A 26,204-nucleotide genomic window follows, 5' to 3' on the forward strand; every position below is an offset into this window, starting at 1 on the left:
TAGTATGCAAATTAAATTACGAGTCTGGTGAATAGGAATCTAGCTTAGGGATACTGTACTGGAAATCATCTCTAAGTATAAAGTTTGCCATGTCACCGAGGGCGACCGTAGGAATATAGACAGCTTAATAGTACCTCCAAAGATCTCCAAAGGGTGACAATAGTTTGTGTCTCACCAATATTTACATGCGAATATATACTCCAATATTTGCTATGTTATTCCGACCATGGCAAGGCTGGAATTACAGAAAATTGCCAATTAACCCTTTCCATAAAGCGATTTACGTGAATCAAGGATTTGTACTGTTTTACTATATAAATCCTTGCGTGAATGTATTAAAGTATAAATGCAGAAGCATATCAATAATTCATGATTTTTTTTATTTATGTATTCGGGCGCAATTTGTGAAAAAATATATACAGTAAAAATATATCTTTATTTAAAAACGCAATTCAAAATAGAAAATATACATAACTATCAGTGCAATATGCATTGGATTTGCGATAGAACAAAAAAGAAACAACTTATAGAAATTATAAAGCAATGGTTTCATTAAATGTTGCGTTAGTTATTTCTATGTTGAAGAGAAAATGATCATGTATATAAATACTGGTAAAAAATCAGTGCGAAGAAATTTCTAAAGTCATGTATTCTTAATTGGACTAAGCACGTCATTGTACATCTTGTAGACATCACTAAAACTTGTTTCGTTGACAGTGAATCCGAGCTCATTAATGCGCTTTAAAGCCCACGGTAAATCTTTATTGTACTGCAATGCCGCTGCCAGGACACCAATAAATGCTGAAATAAATCAGTTCAGATAATAAGATAATAAATATAAAAGTAATACGGCTGCCTTATATTATAGTCAGGAGTATTAATATATTTACAAATCAAAGGTGGCTAATGTTGCGATTTTTTTTTTAAATCCATTCATTGTAATTATTCTTTGTACTAGATTAGTAGATGCGCAAGACAGTTATTCTAAAAAATAAAACCAGATGCTCCACAGAGCGCAGCTTTATACGACCGCAGAGGTTGAACCCTGAACGGTTGGGGCAAGTATGGACACAACATTCAAGCTGGATACAGCTCTAAATTTGGATTGTGATTAAATAGTTGACACAGCATAGGTTTCTGACACAGAATGAATGTGGTCTAATGAACTTAAAAAATTTTTTTTGCCTTTGAGCAATTCACTATGCTGTTGAATATTAATACTCTCAAAAAAATGTTTGAAGAAATTTTCTTTTTATTTATGAAATCTGAAATGAGAAAAATTTAACCCCCCCCCCCCCATTTTTTTCACATCCCCCTTTCCCTTTTACCAAAACTGATCTCAATTCAAATTTCTAATGGAGTTTGCAACAATAACTACTCATTTAAATACATCATAAAATATTAAAATGTAACAAAAGGTGCTTGTTATCACTGAATGGTAAAGATTGTTTCAATTTATCAGTTGGTAGTAAAAGTGAATATACATTGTAAATTGTATAAAACAATGATTTAAGTTGACTCAACTACTATTCTGGACAAAGAAAGATAACTCCAATCAATTGCAAATTTCTTGCTATTGCACAATATTGTGCAATTAGATATTTCTGGCTATTGCGCAATACTGTGCAATTGAAAATATTTGCTATTGCACAATACTGTGCAATTGAAGATTTCTTGCTATTGCGCAATACTGAGCAATTGAAAATTTCTTGCTATTGCACAATACTGTGCAATTGAAGATTTCTTGCTATTACTGAATACTGTGCAATTGAAAATTTCTTGCTATTGCACAATACTTAATATAATAATTTTGGATCCTGATTTGAACCAACTTGAAAACTGGGCCCATAAACAAAAATCTAAGTACATGTTTAGATTCAGCATATCAAAAAAGCCCAAGAATTCAATTTTTGTTAAAATCAAATTTAGTTTAATTTTGGACCCTTTGGACTTTAATGTAGACCAATTTGAAAACGGGACCAAAAATTAAGAATCTACATACACAGTTAGATTTGGCATATCAAAGAACCCCAATTATTCAATTTTTGATGAAATCAAACAAAGTTTAATTTTGGACCCCGATTTGGACCAACTTGAAAACTGGGCCAATAATCAAAATCTAAGTTCATTTTTAGATTCAACATATTAAAGAACCCCAAGGATTCAATTTCTGTTAAAATCAAACTAAGTTTAATTTTGGACCCTTTGGACCTTAATGTAGACCAATTTGAAAACGGGACCAAAAATTAAGAATCTACATACACAGTTAGATTTAGCATATCAAAGAACCCCAATTATTCAATTTTTGATGACATCAAACAAAGTTCAATTTTGGACCCTTTGGGCCCCTTATTCCTAAACTGTTGGGACCAAAACTCCCAAAATCAAACACAACCTTCCTTTTATGGTCATAAACCTTGTGTTTAAATTTCATAGATTTCTATTTACTTATACTTAAGTTATGGTGTGAAAACCAAGAATAATGCTTATTTGGGCCCCTTTTTGGCACCTAATTCCTAAACTGTTGGGACCTCAACTCCCAAAATCAATCCCAACCTTCCTTTTGTGGTCATAAACCTTGTGTTTAAATTTCACTGATATCTATTTACTTATACTAAAGTTATTGTGCGAAAACCAAGAATAATGCTTATTTGGGCCCTTTTTTGGCCCTTAATTCCTAAACTGTTGGAACCAAAACTCCCAAAATCAATCCCAACCTTCCTTTTGTGGTCATAAACCTGATGTCAAAATTTCATAGATTTCTATTCACTTAAACTAAAGTTATAGTGCGAAAACCAAGAAAATGCTTATTTGGGCCCTTTTTGGCCACTGATTCCTAAAATGTTAGAACCAAAACTCCCAAAATCAATCCCAACCTTCCTTTTGTGGTCATAAACCTTGTGTCAAAATTTCATCAATTTCTATTCATTTTTACTAAAGTTAGAGTGCGAAAACTAAAAGTATTCGGACGACGACGACGCAAGACGACGCAAGACGACGCCAACGTGATAGCAATATACGACGAAAAATTAAAATTTTTGCGGTCGTATAAAAATAATGAACTTGGGCTTCATTCTCGATATGAAAACTCTTTTTTAATTTGCTGTTGTCATTAGGACTAAGGTTCTTCCAAAGAATGCATTCAGGTTATCTGCAGTATAACCATCCGTGCAGACGTAAACATTACTGGGTGCACACGTTAGTCTGAACTAAGATTTAAAAAAAAATACGGCCATATTTGTCAGAAGGTAAGGAACCTCAAGAACGCACGATGCAACTATTATATTTTATAGTATCGTTGACCGAGGTGGAAAGTCAACTAGAAATTGATGGGTATAACCATAAACACATGTTATATTATTGTTTCTGTTAGATATATATGTCAGTATGGCACAAAAAAATATGGGGTTTTAAAAGGTGAAGGGTAAAAAAAATTTGTTCTACCCTATGAGTTTTTCTTGGTTAATAAGTTGACCTTGACTATGGCCGTGATATCTTTATGTATCATGGTCGTTTGACCTCAGGTTAATGACTCTAGTTGACCTCATCACTGAATGAGAATTCGAATGAACAAATAATATACTTTCATGGTCTATTAAAATTTACCGGCTCTTTTTCCTATAGCACAATGAAACAAAACTGGACCGTCTCGTCCTATTTCTAGTAGCTTGTCCTTATACTGTTGAAATACTTCTGCGCTGTATGTAATATTTAAATCTGAAATATAATTTCATCTTAATTTTAAATATGCAAATATAGTATGGACAACTAATAATCCATGAATCTTGGTTCACATTTAGGAATATTACATAACATTGCTTTAGCTGGTAAGCTGAAAAAGTTATAAATGAAGTTGATTTAAAAATGAAAGAATTAAAGCTTGACAACCAGAGTATGTAGAAATGTATGTTGCAAATATCAAATGTTTAGTAAACATAGTAAAAAGTTGTAACTATGGTTATAAACAAATGTTTGACAATTAATAGAGTAGTCATTTCAATGTTTTTTCTTATGGGACCTTTGATATTACTTCAGGAGAAATTTTACCTATTTCATACTGGGCTTTCATTTCACCTTTATATATTGCAAAGCGCATACAATCAAAAACCTTTGTTCATCGTCTTTCTTTTTTTTTTCTATAATATTCCCTCTAACTGTTCTTTTTAGAAAGTCTTAAATTTGATTAAAAAGCAACCTTACCTAAAGGTAAATGATAATACTTCAATGATGATTCCTTAAAATGTTCGCTTTCAATTTCTTCATTAAAGCCAATTGCGTCACCGTACTCCTCAGTGTTCTGGGTTTCATAATTTACCATCGATGAAGGAGATATATGTTTTCTGTCCAAGGCTGGATCTAAGACCACTTTCTCCAAGGTCGATTGTGTTTGTCGCACAGGGTTAAAGTTCTCGTCATAAGTATTGACGTTGTCTGGTATGTTGATGAGATTTACAGTCTCTTGTGAAGGATTGCTGTCTAAAGTTTTACCCATCCGCATGTTGATGACTGATTTAAATCCATGAGCTTCCAGTTCCTTTAAATGACCCCTTCTGATCTGACCGGCAGTGAACCAATTCTGACATACAGGATGAGCAAGCCAATATCCTAACCAATTTGGGTATGCATCACATTTTGGGGGGTTGCTAACGATTGGCTCACCTGTAATTTCTGCAACAACTGATTTCAATTTATCTTCTGTGAAATCCATTCCCATTAAAGCACTCATTTTATAGAATTTCTCACTATTAACTCTTGGTTCGTATTTAGAGTCCAGTTTTGACATGTGAGCCGTATGCAATAATGTTGTAAAAGCTACAGCTTGTGGTTGGCTGCCATAGAGCAAAATTGGTTTCTCCATTTCAATAATTGAGTGAGTTAGTTTCTCGACTGCTTTGACACAAGCCCAGTCTTCGTTCTCTTTAAGAATGGCATCAAACTGAAGACCGGCAATCTTTGCAGCATATTTGGCATCTGATACAGATGCTAGTTGTTCACCACCAAACTGACCAGGGTCGTTTTCATGGTAAATAGATATAACACCATTAAACCCTCCATCATGTGCGTATTTTATTTGCGTTTCTGTTAATCCCCCAGCAACATACAGTTTTGGTGTCACTTCTTTTGCCCACCATAATTTCTTTGATGATTTGAATCCAGGAGCACTTCTTGTGGACAAAGTATCAAGGCGAAGATCAACACCTCCTGTCGACATAGAGCGAAAAAAGAAAATTCCATACTGAACAACTGCTGTATTCCTCTTTGCTATTCTAACAATCATTCTGCTAGTGAATTGCGCACTTATATAGCCAATGATGCTAAATATATATAGATACTACACAAACTCCGTGACCTATTGCTTTCATAACATAGATTAAATTTATATGGCATGCGGAGGCAGTCATAAAGTAAAATCAATAAAGGATTGTGATATGTAAACAACTTCGTCTGCTATATCGAAATGAATTTTTCGGTATTAAAGATCTAAGTGGGAAGTTATATGAATTATGAACCGTCATTTATATTCAAATTTTTTTTATTGTTTAAAAACATGTACCAATAAAGTTTTTGAAAGATCATATATATTTTCATGTTTGTTCATTATGTGCTTGATCAAAATTCATATAATTTCAATGTCCTCAATATCATTGATATTTTATATGTTTGGAGATAAATGTATACGGGCACTGTTATATTCTGCATGGGGCATGTATGTACGTCTGTATTCATTCAAGACTTATATTAAACTACACTTTATTACAAGCTACACATCATGGATATTATATTACATCAGTAAACATTACTATACAGATAACACGTGTAAAGCAGTTAAGAGTCTGTGTGTGGTCAGAGTACCGTGAGAACTATTGGATTATATTAATCATGTTTATAGACATGATGATAGATATGACATCCCCCTTCTTTACTTAAATGAAATGAAATGGCATCATGTAAAACTTTGCCTTACTAAACAAATAAATTGTAATAATGAAATGTTGAAATGATGTGTATGTAATTAATGAAAATATTGTCTCTAAAGCTAAATTGTCCTTATCTAAATATTAATCTAACTCCTACACATTAGTTCATGTTTTCAATTAGTCTCTCTGGTTTTCTCACCATTCTTCCACTACGCGTACGGTTATAATCATTTACTTCGTTTCGTACAGTATTAGGTTGCACTATATCGTCTAAATCGTCATTTTCAATTACAACATTGTTTTTGTTTTCCATCAAATGTTTTCTATTTCTTCTGTACAGTTTGTCATTTTCTGTTTTAACAATATACGAACGCGAATTGTCTGTATTTTGAACAACGACTGCTGGTTCCCAACGCTTTTCTCTTTGAACATATACATTGTCATTAACATTCAATTTTGATAATTCTTTTGTTTTCTTATCATAATACAGTTTCTGTTTCTCTTGTTTTTTAACAAATGTTTTCTTTGCATTTTCCGGAACTTCGGTTCTCAACAACTTCTTCGTTATAGGTAATTTCGTTTTACAACGGCGACCCATCAATAGTTGAGATGGCGACGGCATGTCACTGTCTAACGGAGTATTTCTGAAATTCAATATACTCATATACGGATCTTTTCCTTCATAATCAGCTTTCTTTAGTAGCTGTTTAACGGTTTGCACTGTCCTTTCCGCTAATCCATTGCTTTGTTGGTATCTCGGACTCGACGTTATATGTTTAAATTCCCACGATTTCGCGAATTCTTGGAATTTTGAACTTGTATAATATCTTGCATTGTCAGATACAAGTACTTCTGGAATGCCATGTCGTGCAAATATGGACTTCATGTTCATCATGACTGTATCACTGGTCAAATTGTTCAGGATACTAACTTCAAAAAACTTTGAATAATAGTCCACAATTAATAAATACTGTCTGTTTTTAAAATCAAACACGTCTGTGGCTACTTTCTCCCACGGTCGCGATGGTAATTCGGCTTTAATCATTGGTTCCTTTGCATTTGAGTTCTGAAATCGCTTGCATATGTCACACCTTTGGACAATGTCTTCTATTTGTTTTGACATTGCGGGCCAGAACAAAACATCCCTTGCTCTGTTTTTACATCTTTCTATGCCTTGGTGCCCCTCGTGAATTCTCTGCAGCATTTCTTTTCTTAAAGCAAACGGCACTACGATTTTTTCTCCTTTGAACACTAATCCTTGTGCTTCATGAATTTCTTCTCTGTAGTCCCAATATGGTTTAATTTTGTCGTTTATTTCGGACTTGCTCTCGGGCCATCCGTCCTTTACAGTTTTCTTTAGCTCTGTTAATGCATCGTCACAGTCTGTTTCTCTTCGGAATTCATCCATTTTCGACTCTGATACGGACACATGTTTTACTAATAAATGTACTTGTGCATCTATGTCCTTGTCACATGAGTTGTCGAACTCATTAAGGTAAGCTCTTGACAAAGTGTCTGATATGTACATCAATTTTCCTGGTTTGTACACTACATTAATGTCATACTTCTGAAGTCGTAACATAAGTTTTTGTATTCTGGGAGGCGCGTTTACTAACGGCTTTTTGAATATTGCTTCTAGAGGTTTATGGTCTGTTTCTACCTCAATTGTCCTTCCGTATACATACTGATGAAATCTTTCACACCCGAATACGATGGCGTATAGCTCTTTTTCTATTTGTGCCCAATTTTTCTGCGATGTAGTCAATGCCCTCGATGCATATTCGATTGGCAACTCTTTCTGTAATAGTACAGCACCTAGTCCATTTTGTGATGCATCTACGGATAACTTCACTGGCTTTGTACTGTTGAAATATCTTAGCACTGGAGAGTTTGTGATCAATGTTTTCAGATCTTTGAATGTTTTATCATGATTATCGTCCCATTGAAACGGTACATCCTTTTTCAGTAAATCCCTCAATACTGCTGTGTTTGATGAGAAATTTGGTACGAATTTTGCTATATACGTCACCATTCCAAGAAATCGTTCAAGTTCTTTTTTGGTGGTCGGTGATTTCATTTCGGTTATCGCTTTTACTTTGTTGTCGTCGATTTTCAATCCTTCTCGTGTATACCTGTGACCGAAATATGTCACTTCAGAAATTCCCATTTCACATTTATCACGCCTTAGCTTCAAATTTGCAGTACGGATTCGTTCTAGAACCTCTTTTAATCTCTTGTCGTGCTCTTCTTTTGTACATCCCCACACTAATATATCATCGATAGAATATAACATGGTGTCAGATGAAAAAACGAATTGATTAACTACCAAGATGGATCAACTGAAACCACCCATAGCCTTAAGTATAGAGGGAAATGTTTCCGAGAATTGGAGAAAATGGAAACAAAAATTCCAGTTTTACTTGGACGCTACTGAGTTCAATGAAAAGGCAGAAAAGTTACAATGCTCGCTGTTACTTCATTGTATTGGAGAAGATGCCGTGGAAGTATTCAACACATTTAATTTCGTGGAAGATGAAAAGGACAAAATTGCACCATTGCTATTAAAATTTGAGCAATTTTGCAATCCGATAAAAAACCAGACTTACGAACGATACAAATTCCACACGTGTTCGCAAAGTGAAGGAGAAAATATAGACCACTATGCCACAGAGCTAAAAAACAGAGCCAAAACATGTGAATTTGGACAGTTATGCGACAGTTTTGTCAGAGACAGGATAGTATGTGGTATACTAAGTGACAATGTTCGCGAAAGATTACTAAGAATTCCAGACTTGACACTCGCAAAGTCAATAGATATATGCCGCGCATCGGAAGTTTCAAAACAACAATTAAAATCTATAACAGAAGATGAAAAAACAGTTCACGCAATGAGGAAAGACTATAAATCAGGACACAAACCAAAAGTGAAACAACAATACAGAGATTATAGAAAAGACAACCCAAAAGGCCAGAAATACGATTGCAAGAAATGCGGAATGCAACATCTACCTAGAAGTTGTCCAGCTTACGGAAAAACGTGTAACCAGTGCAAAAAGCCGAATCATTTTAAGAAAATGTGCAAAAACAGAAGAATAAATGCTATTGAAGAAGAAAGCGACAGCGAAGACGAATTATACATTGGATGTATCGAAAATCAAAAGAAAAGTGAAAATTCTTGGATGGTTAATTTGAATTTGAATGGAAAATATCACAAGTTCAAATTGGATACGGGTGCGCAAGCAAATGTAATTCCGTACAAAGTATTGAAATTAGTGAAAGGAGATACCAAAATTATTCCAAGCAAAACAAGATTAGTCACATATTCAGGTGAAAAAATGGATGTGCTAGGGAAATGTTACATAAATGTATCTCACAAAGATAAAATTGAAAGAATGGAATTTGCAGTTGTTAATTTCAATGCTCAATGTATCTTAGGATTAAGTGCTTGTGAAAAATTAAATCTAATTAATAGAGTTATGTCAGTTGAGAAAAGTGCTGAATCTATTTTGAAAGAAAATAGTGATTTATTCGATGGAATAGGGGAATTAGAAGGATATCATCATATTGAATTAGATAAATCAATCAATCCGGTTATTCACCCACCACGTAGAGTACCGATTGCTCTGCAAGATAGATTAAAATCAGAAATAGAGAGAATGGAAAAATTAGGCATTGTGGAAAAAGTGGAACAACCTACTGAATGGGTTAGTTCAATAGTAATTGTAGAAAAGGCAGATGGTAAATTAAGGATATGTTTAGATCCTAAAGATCTTAATCGAGCAATAAAGAGAGAACATTTCATATTGCCGAGACAGGAAGAAATAACCGCTAAGTTAGCAGGAGCAAAATATTTTAGTAAGCTTGATGCTTCAAGTGGATTTTGGAACATCAAATTAGACGAGGAAAGTTCTAATTTATGTGCATTCAATACACCATTCGGAAGATTTAAGTTCTTAAGATTACCGTTTGGAATCAAATCTGCTAGCGAAGTGTTTCACAAAGCCGTATGCAAAATCCTTCATGGATTAAATGGTGTCGAATCATTTATCGATGTTATATTCTGCATGGGGCATGTATGTACGTCTGTATTCATTCAAGACTTATATTAAACTACACTTTATTACAAGCTACACATCATGGATATTATATTACATCAGTAAACATTACTATACAGATAACACGTGTAAAGCAGTTAAGAGTCTGTGTGTGGTCAGAGTACCGTGAGAACTATTGGATTATATTAATCATGTTTATAGACATGATGATAGATATGACAGGCACTATATAGATCAAGTTTAAACCATAAACTGTCTATTGAGCGCATAAATCGAGACGCACATGCATATTTTTTTACCAGTCCTGTCAAATTATTTACTACGGAGGCCGGTTAGTATCAGACTGGAGTGGAGTTTTGTTTTAAGGGCATACGATACAGTTTTGATCCCGTATTTACAGTTTGATGAAAATTTCCATATAGGCTATTTTTTGCCTGATTAAATCAAATATGTAATAAAAAATATACCTTCATGTGCTACTTTTTGAGTTATGTATATTTGCTCAAAATTCGGAATTGTGGCCGTATTTTCCCTTTCGAAAGAAAGCCACAACTTTTTTGTTTTAAAAGATAAACACAAATTGTTTTTGTTAAATAATTTGTAATTTCTGTATTTTACAAGTATCCTAAAAATTTATGCATTTTTATTTAAGGAAGGACTGTAATATTTCTTCTGTCTATGAAGAAATAACATAAAAAAAATTGTGCACACTGAATAACGCGCGTAGCGGGTTATTTAACAGTGTGCATAACATTTTTTATGTTCTTTCGAATAGACAGAAAAATCTTAGTCATTTCTTATAATTTAATTCTAAATTCCATTTTAAACCGTAAAAAACCATGAAAAACCGTTGATGACGTCACGGTCACATGACTAAATTATGTCTATGGGCTAATAACAAAATAACGTCAGCCAATCAGAAGACGCGTTACATCCAAAATTAAATTATTCAGAAATAACTCATATTTATCAAATGGTCATGAATTGAGAAAAAAAACGTATTTTTTTGCTGTATATTTATCAAAATTAAAAAAATTGCACTATTTACAGTTTTATAAAATTTGGTCAACATAATCTCCCTGCAAAATGAAACAAAATTTTGTTTTAAAAAAATAGGGTCCATGCACTCGTTTTCAAATTAAATCAGTTTAAATGATCAAAATCAGTCGAAAAATGCATCTTTTCCCGATATGTCATAGTTCGACGTCGCGAAAATAATATTTTACGTCATTACCTCCCCTGTAACTGTATCGTACGCCCTTAACAATTCGAAAGACTTAGCTAAGTAATTACAACGAGTTAACTTTTAAGTAAGATATTTGGCGTATGTACTTATTGTAATGTGCATATGTCTGTCCGATAATCTGACCTTGACCTATTTTTTTTATGTTTCTTTGAATAATGTTTAGTTTTTGTATTTTGATCTGTTTTCGATAAGCATAGAGTAAAACAGTATGTCAACTATTAAGTTTGATGTATAGAAGAACAAATTGTAAGGTGTACATGTTTTATTTGACACGATTTATCCTACCTTGACATCATTTTCATAGATCATTAAAAAAGTTTAGTAAAACCCTTTTGTGTAAAATTTTCAACATACAACCGAAGGTCAGTAAAGCAGGCAAGACATTTTGAACAGCGTAGCGTATGCACTCTTGTAAAGATTTCGGCTGATAAATAATAATTTCTTATTTCGGTTGCCAGTCATATTATCAATATTTCTGCCTCAACTAATGGTTACACCTAGATATTTGCTGGTTGCGACTTGGTTTAGTGTATGTCAATGAAGTTTGAACTGGTATTATTGCTTGTATCACCAGTAGATTTTTTTTCATTAATTAAGTAGCCAGATCAGTTTCTATCTAGGATTCATGTGCTTAAAGTGAGGACATGAGTTAATCATTGAGATGTTTTTCCCATCTTCGCTAGCCAAGGGTAACTATCCACTCCTCTCCTCTCCACTGTGTGAGAGGAGGGGAGTGGATCATAACCCTTGTAGTGGAGAGGAGGGGAGTCGATCGAAAAACCTTGGCTAGCTAAGATAAGTTTTTCCTAGTTATTAAAGGATTATGTGCAGTAAATAAAAAAATGTTTTTCACGAATAAAGCATTTAAAATAAAATAAGCAACTATTATACCTTTTACACAGATGACATATTATATTACTTCTATATTATCATGTAGTAACCAGTCACTGTCATTGAAGGACCTTTTAAATCCCTTTCTGGGTTCTGAATCCGTAGCAATTTTCTGATTTGGCCAGTCCAGTCTGTGTTTAAATTAAAAAAAGAAGATGTGATATGATTGCCAATGAGACAACTCTCCACAAGAGACCAAATTACAAAGAATTAACAACTATAGGTCACCATACGGACTTCAACAATGAGCAACGCCTATACTGCATAGACAGCTATAAAAGGACCCGAAATGACAATGTAAAACAATTCAAATGGGAAAACTAATGGCATTAAATATGAACAAAAAATGAACGATAAACAAATATGTAGCACATAAACAAACGACAACCACCGAATTGCAAGCTCCTTACTTTAGACACATGGGACCGGCACAAACATACAGAATGTGAGCGGCCACGTAAGAAAATCGCTACAGACATAGAATCTTAAAAGATTTAGAACCTTCGGGTATCTAGATTGCAGTTTGAGAAGTCGATTATAGACTACGATATCAAACGATATCTTTAAAATTTATTTTTTAGAGTTATTGCTGTACAACACACACTTGTATGAATAACTGTAAATGAATGAAATTTAAATCTATGTTTGTATACGTAAAAATGTTCAAACATATTGATTGACAACACAGACGTACACAAAATATGTCTTTTAAATATTTGTGTATATAGCGATATGTGATATGTAATGATTCTTAACTTAAAAATGAACAACACGAACTAAAAACATAGAGAAAAAGAAGAAATACGAAAGATTTTAATTGCACTACATCGCCATACATTCGTTATGTTTTGGGAATAATAATTGTAATGCCTGGTGATTTTGCAGATAGAATTGTAACTCCTGCAATGCCACTTTGTATGGCTTATTTTTGCTGTGTTCTGAACTTCATAATACCTGGATCAGGTAAGATAATCATTATATGTGTAAAGAAATAAAATTTCAGAAAAAAAAGTTGAAAAGTAAGCGTCTCCAAAGAGACCTCTAAAGATACCCAAAACATAGGGAAAAAACAGTTAACATGTCATATTGTCTCGGACATAGTCAAAGAATTCTGAGGTCAATATACATTAAGTCAAACTGTACATGGTACGCAAGCATGCACCTCGCTTTTATTTTTTTCAACAAAAAAAGATTCAAAAACAGAGATTCAAAATCTTAAAAAACTTAATGTGCGGCTGCTGATTTTCTATCTTTTATCTAAATGGTAAAAGAAAACGAATTTCTTTTAGACAATTTCGCTCTCCTTTTTTCCTGGAGACGTTCAGATTTCTGACAAAAAAAAAATAGCATCGGAAATGTGGTATCGGGAAACAAGAAAGAGGTTTTGGAAAAAGAGAATGTGTAAAGTATTCTAGAAAAAAAAGAAAACCAAACGTCTTTCTGTTGCACTCATTGTTTTCCTCTGGGTTTTTGTAATGTTTAAGGCGAATTTACAAAAGAGGCGGAAGATCAAAGGGGGGCATTCAAAGTTCATAAGTCAAATTGAAACTGACAACGACATGCATGACAAAACACGAAATCGACGAAAGAAAAAACGAAGAGATCACTAAACACTTCATAGAAAAATAAAGACTGATTAATAAGAACTCCAAAACCGGGGGTGGGTTAGCTCAGGTTCTTCGGAACGGTCAGCAGATCCTTCTCCACATGTCATGTTCCCTCTATGGAATAAGATGATACATTGCTCAAGTGATCACGTGATAAAGTGGATTGGCAATTGACTATATTATCTTAACTTTTGACATAACCAAATTCGTAAACCATCGGTTATAAATGTTAATGACCCTTAAATATGACAGGAATAGTACGGTCACAACATGTAATCTTTAAGATAGCTGATTTATTTTTCTCTCCGTTTCTTCATAAGCTAAAAAATGAAATGACTATAGATTTTGAGCACAAATAATAAAAAATTGGCACGGATACGAATATTCGTTTCATAGTGCACATGGAGTTACGAAAATTACGACAAAACAAACGATTTTTCGTTCCCGATCACCAGTTTACCTATTCTAGACGTAAAGTATAAACATATGGTGTGTGTATTTTATTTTTGAATGTCTACTTTTTTTTAGAACTTCTACTATAATGGTATGTGTAACAAATATTAGATTATTACACAAATATATTCATGAGATTAACATTACCTTGAGAATTTGTTTTGCATTGTTTTCTTTTAGGCACTGTTGTTGCAGGAGTTTCAGTTTTTTGTTGTGCTGAAAATGACGATATGGAATTTGGGGATAAATGTACATCGTGTTGTTGTGGCTTGGTGCTTGGACTATTTCAGCTACTGTTTACAGCATTTCTGCTCGTTGGTTGGTGTTGGAGCGCTATTTGGGGATATTCCTACATTGAAATGTCTAGTAGGTTTTACTAATCGAGTGGTTTATTTTTTAAAACTATGATAGAATTGCGAAATAACAACTAAGTTATGAGAATAAGTAAAAATGTGAAAACATTTAGCCTTTTAAATAATTTAGTCTTGGAAACTTAAACTCCTCAAAAATAAAGATTTTACAGTTTATCGACAACATACATTGGAAAACATACATTGCAAATAGCAATACGACATTTAAATTCCAAGATGAATGCAATATTTGTATTGCCCATTTCTGCAACAGAATGCTATTTATTTTTATTTATTTTCACAATTCTTACAGTCCAAATGCATGGTAGTTTTCCAATTATAAAAATAACGCATTGCTTTGAAAAACCTGTTCTTCCGATGTATGCATTTATATAAATTGGAAAAAAAAATAATGCTCTTCATGTAATGTTTTGTATCAAATATTGAAACTCTTGCTTCAACCTGTTCTTTTGTGGTTATATTATAGAAAAACATTATACGAGGCGTACACATCGAAGACGCAGAATTCGACCTATAACATCGCAACCAGTTCGGCGTAGACTCAATCAACGACATTGGACTCAACCAGATACTCGAGAACTGTGTATTGCTATAGTTTCACAGCCAAATCATCTAAGTTCTGGCTCTCCGCCGCCACCATATTATGAAGAGCACAGAGGATTACCGACAGAATCATCACGAACTGCCCCACCATCTTACCAAAGTCTTTTTCCTAATAGACCGTTAGGTTGAAATGAATGAGCTGTTAACAGAAGAAAATAATATTTGCTTTTGATGATAAGAAAGCTGGTTCATCATCATCATCATCATCATCGTATAGAACGCCACAAAATTGTCAGCTGAATGTGCACCTCAAGTGCAACAATAATTTAAAAAAAAAGTAGGATGTACTTCTGAACCCGGATGATCTTTGTATTCTTAGACTTTACGTGGAGAAGTCATATCCTTATATCCTTCCGTTTATTTTACAGACAATTAGGTTTGGTATAGTCACTATTGCTTGCATAAAATATTGTACAATTCAAGATCGAATTTATTGCCAAATGTCCCGTTTTTTCAATTAACACTTGTATGATTGTGTTTCTAGGTTACTTTGGCTGTATTGTCAATTCATAAAAATTATGTAAGTCGACAATTGAAAAAGAAGTTAAAACTGTTACCAGTAGTTGATATGGTCTCTGTGACTTTCCGAAGAAAGAAACCACGTCTAAAAAAGTTTTTTTCTAGTAACAAATTGTAGACAAGTTACATTGACATTTAATTCTGGATTACAATTTCAACCAATACCATAGTTTCCGGGTTACAAGAATCCACGCTTATCCATTGTATCTATATAACATAATTCAATCAATCAGAATCAAGAACAAAAGTAGGCACTATCTTATAACGTAATTTGCTGTTGTTATTCTACCAAAAGTAACATATAAAAATGCATAATTGATGAAGTTTTGAGCCCCACTTTACTTACCCATGGTTTTACATTAAAATGCTATGATCGGTGTTCCACATAATATATCTGGATAAGGGTGTTCAGAAGACTAGCCTGGTGTCGTGTCTTACTGCTAGCTAACACTTACAGTATAGATTGGATCAGGATGACAGGTCATCGGAAAACTAGATGATGGCCCGGTCTCATGGCGTATAAGGGTGTTCAGAAAACTAGCCTGGTGTCCTGTGACGTGTCTGACTGCTAGCTAACACTGACAGTATCGACAACATGTGAGATTGGGTCAGGATGACAGGTCATCCGAAAACTACCCTGATGCCCTGGTTCACTGCTAGCTATATTGACAGTATCGACGACATGTAAGATTGGGTCAGGATGACATGTCATCAGAAAAAAACCTGTCTCGCCGCTTATAAGGGTGTTCAGAAAACTGAGGCCCTGTCTCACGGCTTATAAGGGTGTTCAGAAAATTAGACTGTATTACGGCTAGCTTACATTGACAGTATCGACGAAGTATAAGATTGGTTCGGGATGACAGTTTAGCAGAAAACTATTTCAGTAGTAGATTAATTCCTGAATGTCGTCTGTCATACAATGATTGAGAATTGGCATATTGAAAGGTTATACATGTACAATCAGGATATATATGGTTACAATGAATTGAAACTAACTTGAAAATGTTAGATCAGTTTTTGGTATTATTGTGTGTCATGTAATACTATATATTAAAGCAGACATTATTTACCACGGTCTCGCCCTACATGTAGTTTGACGGCTTTGTTGGTGGATTTTTTTTATAAACAAAGAAGATTGTCGTTTTTTATGTTCGCGTTATTCTAATTTAATAACAAAAGTCGGTTTGTAATATGCTTGTGTTGGGTAAAATGTTATTTTTTCCAAAAATCAAATTACATTTTAAGGAATCTAGAACTTTAACTAAAGCATAAGTAAAATAAAGACTGATGATGTGTTTTCAGCCTTGTATCACCATCACTAGTGATCCGATGGAAAAAAATCTGTCGTAGAGTTTTCACTGGTTCAGACGAACTTATGAACGTTGTTTTCAATTTTAGATTTTTTTTTATATATTCTCTATATTCTAATTTTTTAGTATCTAGCCATGTGAGTGCATGTTATCATCGAACTTTTGACAATCTGTGCATCTTCCTCGTGGATGAAAAAGCAAGACGATCCAAAGGAAACAAACTCAAAAATATAAGTCGAAGAAACAGATAACATCATGACTAACATCAAAACTGTCGTACAAACTAATAAGTCAAACTACACTGAAATGTAAAAGTGAACATCACTTCAAGGCGGCCTGATCTGAGACGCAAAAGAAGAACAACCTATATTTTGCTATTTAATCCTCAGCCATATTTTTCAATAAAACAGCAACCTAATAACATTATTATACGACCGCAAAAATTGAAATTTTTGACTTTTGGTTTTCGCACTATAACTTTAGTATAAGTGAATAGAAATCTATGAAATTTAAACACAAGGTTTATGACCATAAAAGGAAGGTTGGGATTGATTTTGGGAGTTTTTGTCGCAACAGTTTAGGAATTAGGGGCCAAAAAAGGGCCCAAATAAGCATTATTCTTGGTTTTCGCACTATAACTTTAGTATAAGTAAATAGAAATCAATGAAATTTAAACACAAGGTTTATGAACACAAAAGGAAGGAAGGTTGGGATTGATTTTGGGAGTTGAGGTCCCAACAGTTTAGGAATTAGGGGTAAAAAGGGGCCCAAATAAGCATTTTCCTGGTTTTTGCACCATAACTTTAGTTTAAGTAAATAGAATTTTTTGAAATTTTGACACAAGGTTAATGACCACTAAAGGAAGGTTGGGATTGTTTTTGGGAGTTTAGGTCCCAACAGTTTAGGAATTCACTCACTCACTCATCCTCTTCGTGCCTGTCAGCACATAAGGCCTCAACCAGTACTCGCCACATTTGCCTGTCTTTTGCCTTCTTCTCGATCTCCTTCCAGGTTTTCCCAAGGTCTTTCATCTCTGATTCTATCATTCTGCGCCAGGTCTCTTTTGGCCTCCCTCTTTTTCGTCTACCATCAGGTGTCCATCTCAAAGCAATCTTGGTGATATCCTCATTTCCTTTCCTCAATACGTGGCCAATCCAACGCCATCTCTTCCTTTTAATATCTGTTTCAATACAACACTGATTGGTTTTGTGGTACAGGTCTTTGTTGGAAATAGTATTGGGCCAGAATATCTTACAGATCTTCCTCAAGCAGGTGTTATGGAATGAGGAAAGCTTTTTCATGTCTGATTGGATAATTCTCCAGCATTCTGCCCCAGATAGAAGGACTGACTTCACATTGCTGGTGTATATTCTGATATTTGTCTTCAGACTGATGGACCTTCTCTTCCATATAGGCTGTAGTTGGCAGAATGCATATCTGGCTTTGCTTATTCTGGCTCTTATATCTTTTGCTGTTCCATTGGTGTTACTTAGCATGCTTCCAAGATATGTAAAGTCCTCAACCTCTTCTACGATGTTATGTCCCAAGTACACTGGTTGAATTGTATTACTGCTGATGTTCATGAGCTTGGTCTTCTTCTCATTAATAGTCAGGCCTATACTTTGTGCTGTTTCATTCAGTCTGGTGGTTTTGTTCTGCAGGTTGTTTCTGTTGCTGGAAAGTAGACAGATATCATCTGCAAAATCTAAATCCTCAAGAAAAGAATTCATGGTCCATCTGATGCCTGTGATTTCATTACCCAATGTTGTTCTCATACACCAATCTATTGCTGTAATGAATAAGATAGGAGAAATTACACACCCTTGTCGTACTCCAGATGTTACTTGGAACCACTCTGACTGTTGACCGTTATGTAATACACAGCATTCATAGTTGTTGTAGAAAGCTTGTATTAAGGTGATTATTTTAAAAGGTACACCATATGCCCTAAGGATGGCCCATAAGGAATTTCTTTTAATACTGTCAAAGGCTCTACGAAAGTCAATGAAATTTAGGACTAGTTTGTTTTGCCACTCTATACTTTGCTCTTTTATATTTCTGAGTGTAAAAATATGGTCGATACATCCTCTACCTGATCTAAACCCTGCCTGCTCTTTCCTCAGAATTTCATCTATAGCATCATCTATTCTGTTTAAAAGTACTCTCAGTAGTATCTTGCTTGGTACTGACAGCAAAGTTATACCACGCCAGTTGTTGCAGTCACTTTTGTCTCCTTCCTTGAGTAGTTTGATTATAAGACCCTTTGCCCAATCATTTGGAATAGTGTCATGTGTCCAGATATGCCTAAACAGTTCATGAAACATGGTTGTGCTTGTTTCTATGTCTGCTTTAAGCATTTCAGCTGTTATTGCATCTAAGCCAGGTGACTTCCCGTTCTTGAGTCGAATTATTGCCTTCCTGATCTCATCCCTTGATACTTCCCCAATATCGATGTCTAGTTCTATTCCAAACTGTTCTATAACTGGAACATCTGCCTGGTGTTCTGCATTCAATGTTTCTTTGAAGTGTTCAGTCCACCTCTCCAGTTGTTGACTTTCTGAGGCTAGTATTTTACCATCCTTGGACTTACATGGAACACTGGAGCTCGTGTGCTTACCACTTAGTTCTTTAGTGATTTTATAAACAGTGCTAAGTTCTCCTTTAGAAGCTGCTGTCTCTGCTTCTTTAGCAAGTGTCTCTAGGTATATTGCCTTATCTGCTTTTGCTTTACGTTTTACTTCTTTGTCTTTGACTGAATATTCTTTCCTTAGGGTAGTTTGGATTCGTTCTGATTTTGTGCTGTTCAATTTTGTCTTTATGTCTTTTCTCTGCTGAATGCTAGTCCATGTGTCATCACTTATCCATTTCTTCCTTTCACATTGTCGGAGCCCTAGAGTGTTTCTTGATGTTTCTTTAAACAAAGTTTCAATCCTACTCCATCCCTGTTCTAAGCTTTCTACAGTACTTGGCTTGTTGTCTTGTAGGTTTTCTAACACTTGAAACCTGTTTCTTAGCTCGATCTTAAATTTCTTGAGAATTTCAGGTTGTTTTAATTTGACTGTATCAAATATTTCCCTCTTGTTGGTTCTATTCTTTACTGCTTTTCTTAGCTTCAGTCTAATTTTACCACAAATCAAGTGATGGTCACTACCACAGTCTGCTCCTCTCATAGCTCTCACGTCACAAAGTGAGTTTTTCCATCTTCCGTTTATCATCAAATGATCTATCTGGTTTTTGTCACGACCATTTGGGGAGTTCCATGTGATTTTATGGATGTTTTTGTGTGGAAAAAGTGTACCTCCAATAACAAGGTCGTTATCTCCACAAAAATCTACAAGTAGTTCTCCATTTTCGTTTATAGTGCCAAGTTCATGTTTGCCCATAACTCTTTCTCTATCTAAGTTATCATTTCCTACTTTAGCATTCATATCACCTAAGACTATAAGGATGTCATGTCGTGGTGTTTTGCAGGTTATACTTTGGAGTTTCTCATAAAAAGTTCTTTTTGTTTCATCATCTGCATCATTTGTTGGTGCATAACATTGTATCATTGTCAGTTTGGCATATTTGGAATGGAATCTTGCAACAACAATTCTCTCATCTACTGGTGACCATTCAATGAGTGCACCTTTAGCCTTTTTGTTCATGATAATAGCAACCCCTTGGTGATGTTTATTATCCTTTCTACCTGAGTATATAATCGTTTCACCTGTAGATGTTGTAACAGATCCACAGTCAGTCCACCTGCATTCGCTTACTCCAAGAATATCAATATTGTACGATTGCATCTCTTTAACTACCTGGGCAGTCTTTCCACATTCATACATGGTTCGTACGTTCCATGCTCCTATCTTTAGATGTTCTTTCGGCCCCAGAAGGTTGCTTTTCCTGTTGTTAGCTTCTAGAAAGCTTTCACTAACAACGTTCATGCTGTTGCCTTGACAACGTGCATCCACTGGTATACCGTTGCAATTGTTTATGTTTACTGGTCTGGTTTCCGTAACTAGAGTTTTTTTATGAGACGAGATAGTTAGTCTTGTGCTCAACCCCCTAACCTGGAGGGCCAGTGGATTTGTAGTTGAGGTTCCATTCCCCTAGATCGAATGCCGGCCTAGGCTTACGAGCAAAGATCTACCCGGATTGGTATCAGAGTTGTCTCTCCTAGATGGATTGCCTTTCTGGGCTATCAACCCCCATCTGACTGGCTATTTACCCATAGCTGGGACAAGGTTAATGAGTGCTAGGGCATATCCACACGCCGATGGACCTACACACTGCATCTACAGGGCCCTTGTTGCTCCCCGATCTCCATCAGTAAAGCCTGGCATCGAATGAGACCAGTATCCGTGTGTTACCACGAGGAGGCACCAATGGAGTCTTGGTAGTGTAGAGGCTATGTACTGACAGGAGAGACTGACGCACTCGGCTCTCTTTTCACATACAATGCTAGTCAGCGGCATAAATGCACTAGACGCATATCACTACCAGTTTAGGAATTAGGGGCCTAAAATATGTAAAACTTATGTCTGATCCTTTTGTCATTTTGAACAATAAAAAAATGTTTAAACTAGGGGCCAAAAAAGGGCCCAAATAAGCATTATTCTTGATTTTCGCACAATAACTTTAGTATAAGTAAATAGAAATCAATGAAATTTAAACACAAGATTTATGAGCACAAAAGGAAGTTTGGAATTGATTTTGGGAGTTGAGGTCCCAACAGTTTAGGAATTAGGGGCCAAAAAGGGCCCAAATAAGCATTTTTCTTGGTTTTCGCACCATAACTTAAGTATAAGTAAATAGAAATCTATGAAATTTAAACACAAGGTGTATGGTATGGCCATGAAAGGAAAGTTGGGATTGATTTTGGGAGTTTTGGTCCTAACAGTTTAGGAATAAGGGGCCCAGATGGTGAAAAATTAAACTTCGTTTGAATTCATCAAAAATTGAATAATTGGGGTTCTTTGATATGCTGAATCTAACCATGTATTTAGATTTTGGATATTGGACCATAATTGGTAATGTCCAGTTTAAAATTTAAAGTTTTTAAGTTTAAGTTCTTAGACCACATTCATTATGTGTCAGAAACCTGTGTTGTGTCAACTATTTAATCACAATCCAAATTCAGAGCTGTATCAAGCTTGAATGTTGTGTCCATACTTGCCCCAATGTTCGGGGTTCGAACTCTGCGGTCGTATAAGGTGTGCCCTGTGGAGCATCTGGTCTGAATTTGTGATTTAAAAGCGCATGGAGTATTTATTCGTTCATTGAACAATTTGAAAAATTTTAACTTATCTAACATTGTTTTAATGAAAACAGTATAGTACCGTAATATGAGCCCTATGTCTGTCCGCACTTTCATGTCGTCCGTCAAGACTTTCATGTCGTTAGTCAGCGCTTCAATGTCGTACGATAAATCAATATTATTTCTGTCCGCACTTTCATGTCGTCCGTCAAGACTTTCATGTCGTTAGTCAGCGCTTCAATGTCGTACGATAAATCAATATTATTTCTGATTTTGTAAAAAAAAAAATGCAGTGTTGAAACTATAATAGGAAGGTCCTATTCGTTTCTATTTAGGTGAGATGATGACTATATTGTTGTTAAAAACTTTTCTGTGCTAGAGTTTCACCAAAACTTAATGGTTCTCAATGACAATACTCTATTGATTTTTGGCCGGTTAAACGAACTTCAAAATCGGCTTGAGCTTCTACATGTAGTATGTTGATTTACCTTTTGTGAAAAAAATCAATTTCTCTTCATGGTAGCTTTTTCCACAAACTTGTGTCCCTCTGCGGTCGAATACGGAATTAGCTTTTGTGAGAAAAAAAAATATTACACATTTTGCAAAATATCTTCCAACAACATTTGATAGGGTATACTCGTGCATTTCAAATTGTTCTTTGATGTCAATACCAATTTACGGATAAGTTCCAATATTGTCATAGACACATTCTCTATCAAGTTTTTGAGGTGTTCAGTCTTGAGTTTTTGTCGAGCCAACGACTTTTGTCGCAGAGAGCTCGACAGAGGGATAGTGATCCGGCGGGGCGTTAGCTAACAGTTGTTGTCCATTCGTTTGATGTGTTTTATCATTTGATTTTGCCATTTTACAAGGGACTTACCGTTTTGAATTTTCCTCGGTGTTCAGTATTTTTGTGATTTTATTTTTTAAAGCTTCATATTTAAGTTGGAATAATTGAATGCTTTATACTTTGTATATGGGCGTTTTTCAATAAAAGCGTGACTTTCAGACCGAAAAAAAAATGGAAAATCAACTTTTCTAAAATTTGATTTCAAGCGTTATTTTGAATACCTTAAACAAAAAGTGCAATCTTAAATACTCTTTAAAATGTTATTGTTTTCATAATTTGTGTACTGTTTCGTAGGGGACACTTGTCCCCTACGAAACTACTTCTAAACACACATCTTATTGCAATTTTAAATGTCTCCTATAGACATTCCAGTTTGTTTACTTTATAGTACTAGAAAGATCTTATTTTTTCTGAATTGGAGAACCATTTTTTTTTATATCTATAAAGATTAGACAGTACTTCACATATTAAGGTACAACTCATGTTACGTAGTGGACATTTTGATGCGTTTCGTAATTGACAAAACCGTTTCGTAGTGGACCAAAAGTTTCGTAGTTGACATCAACCTTATTCTATGTTAATAAAAACATATTAAAAATTACATGAAACTAACCCTTGTCATTTGTTTTGCACGAATATAATTGAAAAAAAAGAGTAAAAAGAGACTGCATGGTAGTGGTAGTGTCCACTACGAAACGTTTTTCTACCATACTTGTTTCGTAGGTGACCGTTTCATAGGGACATATTCACATGTTTTATTTTCCCCCACAGTCCCTATGTTACAATAGTAACAAGACTGATTGTATTCAGCAAAGCATGTATTAAGCTGAACACTGATATTTTTTTTCATAATTTTAAAACCAGATACTGAAGGAGATTTGACCCGTTTCGTAGTGGACATAAACAAAAATACAGTATCACTCTGGTCCATTTGATGTGCTCAATTTTTCTTACCAACAATTTAACTGCCGTTACAAAATCATCAATTCTTTTGTAAGACCGTAATGTTTATATCTCTTGCAAGCAAACTTACATTGATGTTATTAAACTGTTTATTAGCAAATTTTAATGACTTCGTTTCTTAGTGGACATTTTGTCAGGGACACACTTTCTGAAAATCTAGCTGTTTATTAAAATATGTTGGCTCTAAACATACTTTTGAATTATTAAAGAACTTATATTAAGTAAAAATAACATTTATTTCTACATTTTTTTACGATATTTTAGAGTGTGAATGTTGATCAGGCTGTCTAGGGACATGCCATTTTGGTTGTTTTGGACCATTCAGGAATCAATATCTTATCAATCCCTCTAAAAAATAGCCTGTTTCTTTGCTTTAAAATGTTAAATATAATTCAATGTACTGACTGCACAAAAAATTACTTGTAAAGATCAAACACATTTTTTTTTAAAGTGGCTGGGACAAGAAATCACGTTTTTATTGAAAACGGCACACATGTATACATGTAGAGATGCCATATTTGTTACGAAGTTTCCGTCTGTTATATTTTAATGGTTTAAAGTGACTACTTGTAAAAAGATTTTTTGTAAGTAATCTTAATTTTTCTTATTATGAGTAATAGGATAACCTTGCAAGGTCATCGTGCCCGTCAGACAGTTATCATTTAACCTCTTCCTCTTTTCATGGATCAGTAGAGAAGGTTAAGTTTTCGTAGTCAAGTACGTATATCAGATACTATAATCAATTATAGGTTTTTTATATTTGATGTATGGAATGATTTTAAGGTGTACATGTCCAACCTGACCATGACCTCATTTTCATGGTTCAGTGGTTAAAGTACAGTCTTGAGTTTTGGTCTTTTTTCTAATACTGTATGCAATAGGTCAACTTTATTTGATGTATGGAAATGTTTTACGATGAACATGTTAGTCTCAGAAATTTATTTGACCTTGACCTCATTTTCACGGTTCATTGCTCAATGTTAAGTTTTTGCAATAAATAAGCAATAAGTCAACTATATTTGTTATATGTAAGGGTTGTAAGGTGTATATGTCTGTCTGGCAGTTATCATTTGACCTGGACCTTATTTTCATGGTTCATTGGTCAATGTTAAGTTTGTTTCTAAGATACCATAAGCAATAGGTCAATTATATGTAATGAAGATTCATTGTAAGGATAACATGTCTTTCCGACATTGGTCTTATGACCTTGACCTCATTTTAATGGTTCAGTCTGTTTCTTAGAAACTATAAGCAATATGTCATAGTAAAGCTTATGTGCTACTCATAGTAAAGCGTTATAGTTAGGACCATCAGCATTAAATCAGTGGTTAGTAAAGAAAGTGAGGCTGTGTGTATCTTGTCTAAGAAGTGTTTAGTGAACATGTTTTTTTGTCAAATCTGTGTTTTTACCATTGTCAGTTTTTCCTTTGGTATCACACGCTTCTTCAATTGGTTTGTATTATTTTTTTTCTTATCTTGTCTTGTTACTCCAAGTATAGGATTGATCACTCACAAACTGGTTAAACCCTACCACATTCTGTATATGTCTGTCCCAAGTCAGGTGTCTTACATGTACTTCAGTGGTGGTCATTAGTTGCTGTCTACTTCATAATAATAAAAAGATGTTTTATGACTGCTAATGAGACAATTATCCACCAAAGTTTAAATGAAGTGAATGTAAGCTATGTATATAACCCTTTGACCTTCAACAAAGAGAAAACCCAGATCCTATAGTTGTCTATATAGTTTTTGACGCCAGATTGTAATCCTCATGTCTCACATTGTAATCCTCATGTCTCACATTGTAATCTTCATGTCTCAAATTCTGCCACTTTCATCACAATAGAGACAATAAAACCAAAGAGAAATTAGTTCCAATCAGGATAAAACATTTTCAATTTCAGGCTACCATGTTTTATAACTGCATTGAGAAAATTATCATATGTAAACTTGATTGCAGCAAGTTTTACTGGGTCTATTTTGTGTTTTATGGTTAGCAATCTTGTAAGTATGTAATGTTAGTCTGACACTAACATCCCCGTCTTATGGTTTCTGGTTGATAGTTGTATCATTTGCAACCATACCACTACTCCTTAGCATTATAAGAACAACAGTAAAGGGTTGTAAAATTTGTTTTAACAAATTTAGTAAATGGACAGAATTTGCATAATAAGAA

At 34.5% G+C, this 26,204-nt stretch overlaps 1 protein-coding gene and 1 long non-coding RNA gene across 2 annotated transcripts; one reads left to right on the plus strand and one right to left on the minus strand.

Annotated features, from left to right (window-relative positions):
• Positions 1–417: 417 nt before the first annotated feature.
• On the minus strand, positions 418–5,374 carry LOC143051736 (uncharacterized). The gene is made up of 3 exons (XM_076224651.1): positions 4,201–5,374; positions 3,607–3,717; positions 418–801 (listed from the first exon to the last, which is right to left on the minus strand). Exons 1-3 carry the CDS (start codon positions 5,276–5,278, stop codon positions 644–646), a joined length of 1,347 nt encoding a protein of 448 aa, XP_076080766.1. The 5' UTR covers positions 5,279–5,374; the 3' UTR covers positions 418–643.
• Positions 5,375–12,824: 7,450 nt separating this feature from the next.
• LOC143051763 (uncharacterized) lies at positions 12,825–15,986 on the plus strand. Its single transcript, XR_012970900.1, has 3 exons — positions 12,825–13,073; positions 14,351–14,536; positions 15,008–15,986. It is a non-coding gene; the product is annotated as an uncharacterized LOC143051763 (long non-coding RNA).
• The last annotated feature ends 10,218 nt before the right edge of the window (positions 15,987–26,204 follow it).

The sequence above is a fragment of the Mytilus galloprovincialis genome, chromosome 1, assembly GCF_965363235.1.
Source record: "Mytilus galloprovincialis chromosome 1, xbMytGall1.hap1.1, whole genome shotgun sequence".
In the NCBI taxonomy this organism is placed as follows: domain Eukaryota; kingdom Metazoa; phylum Mollusca; class Bivalvia; order Mytilida; family Mytilidae; genus Mytilus; species Mytilus galloprovincialis.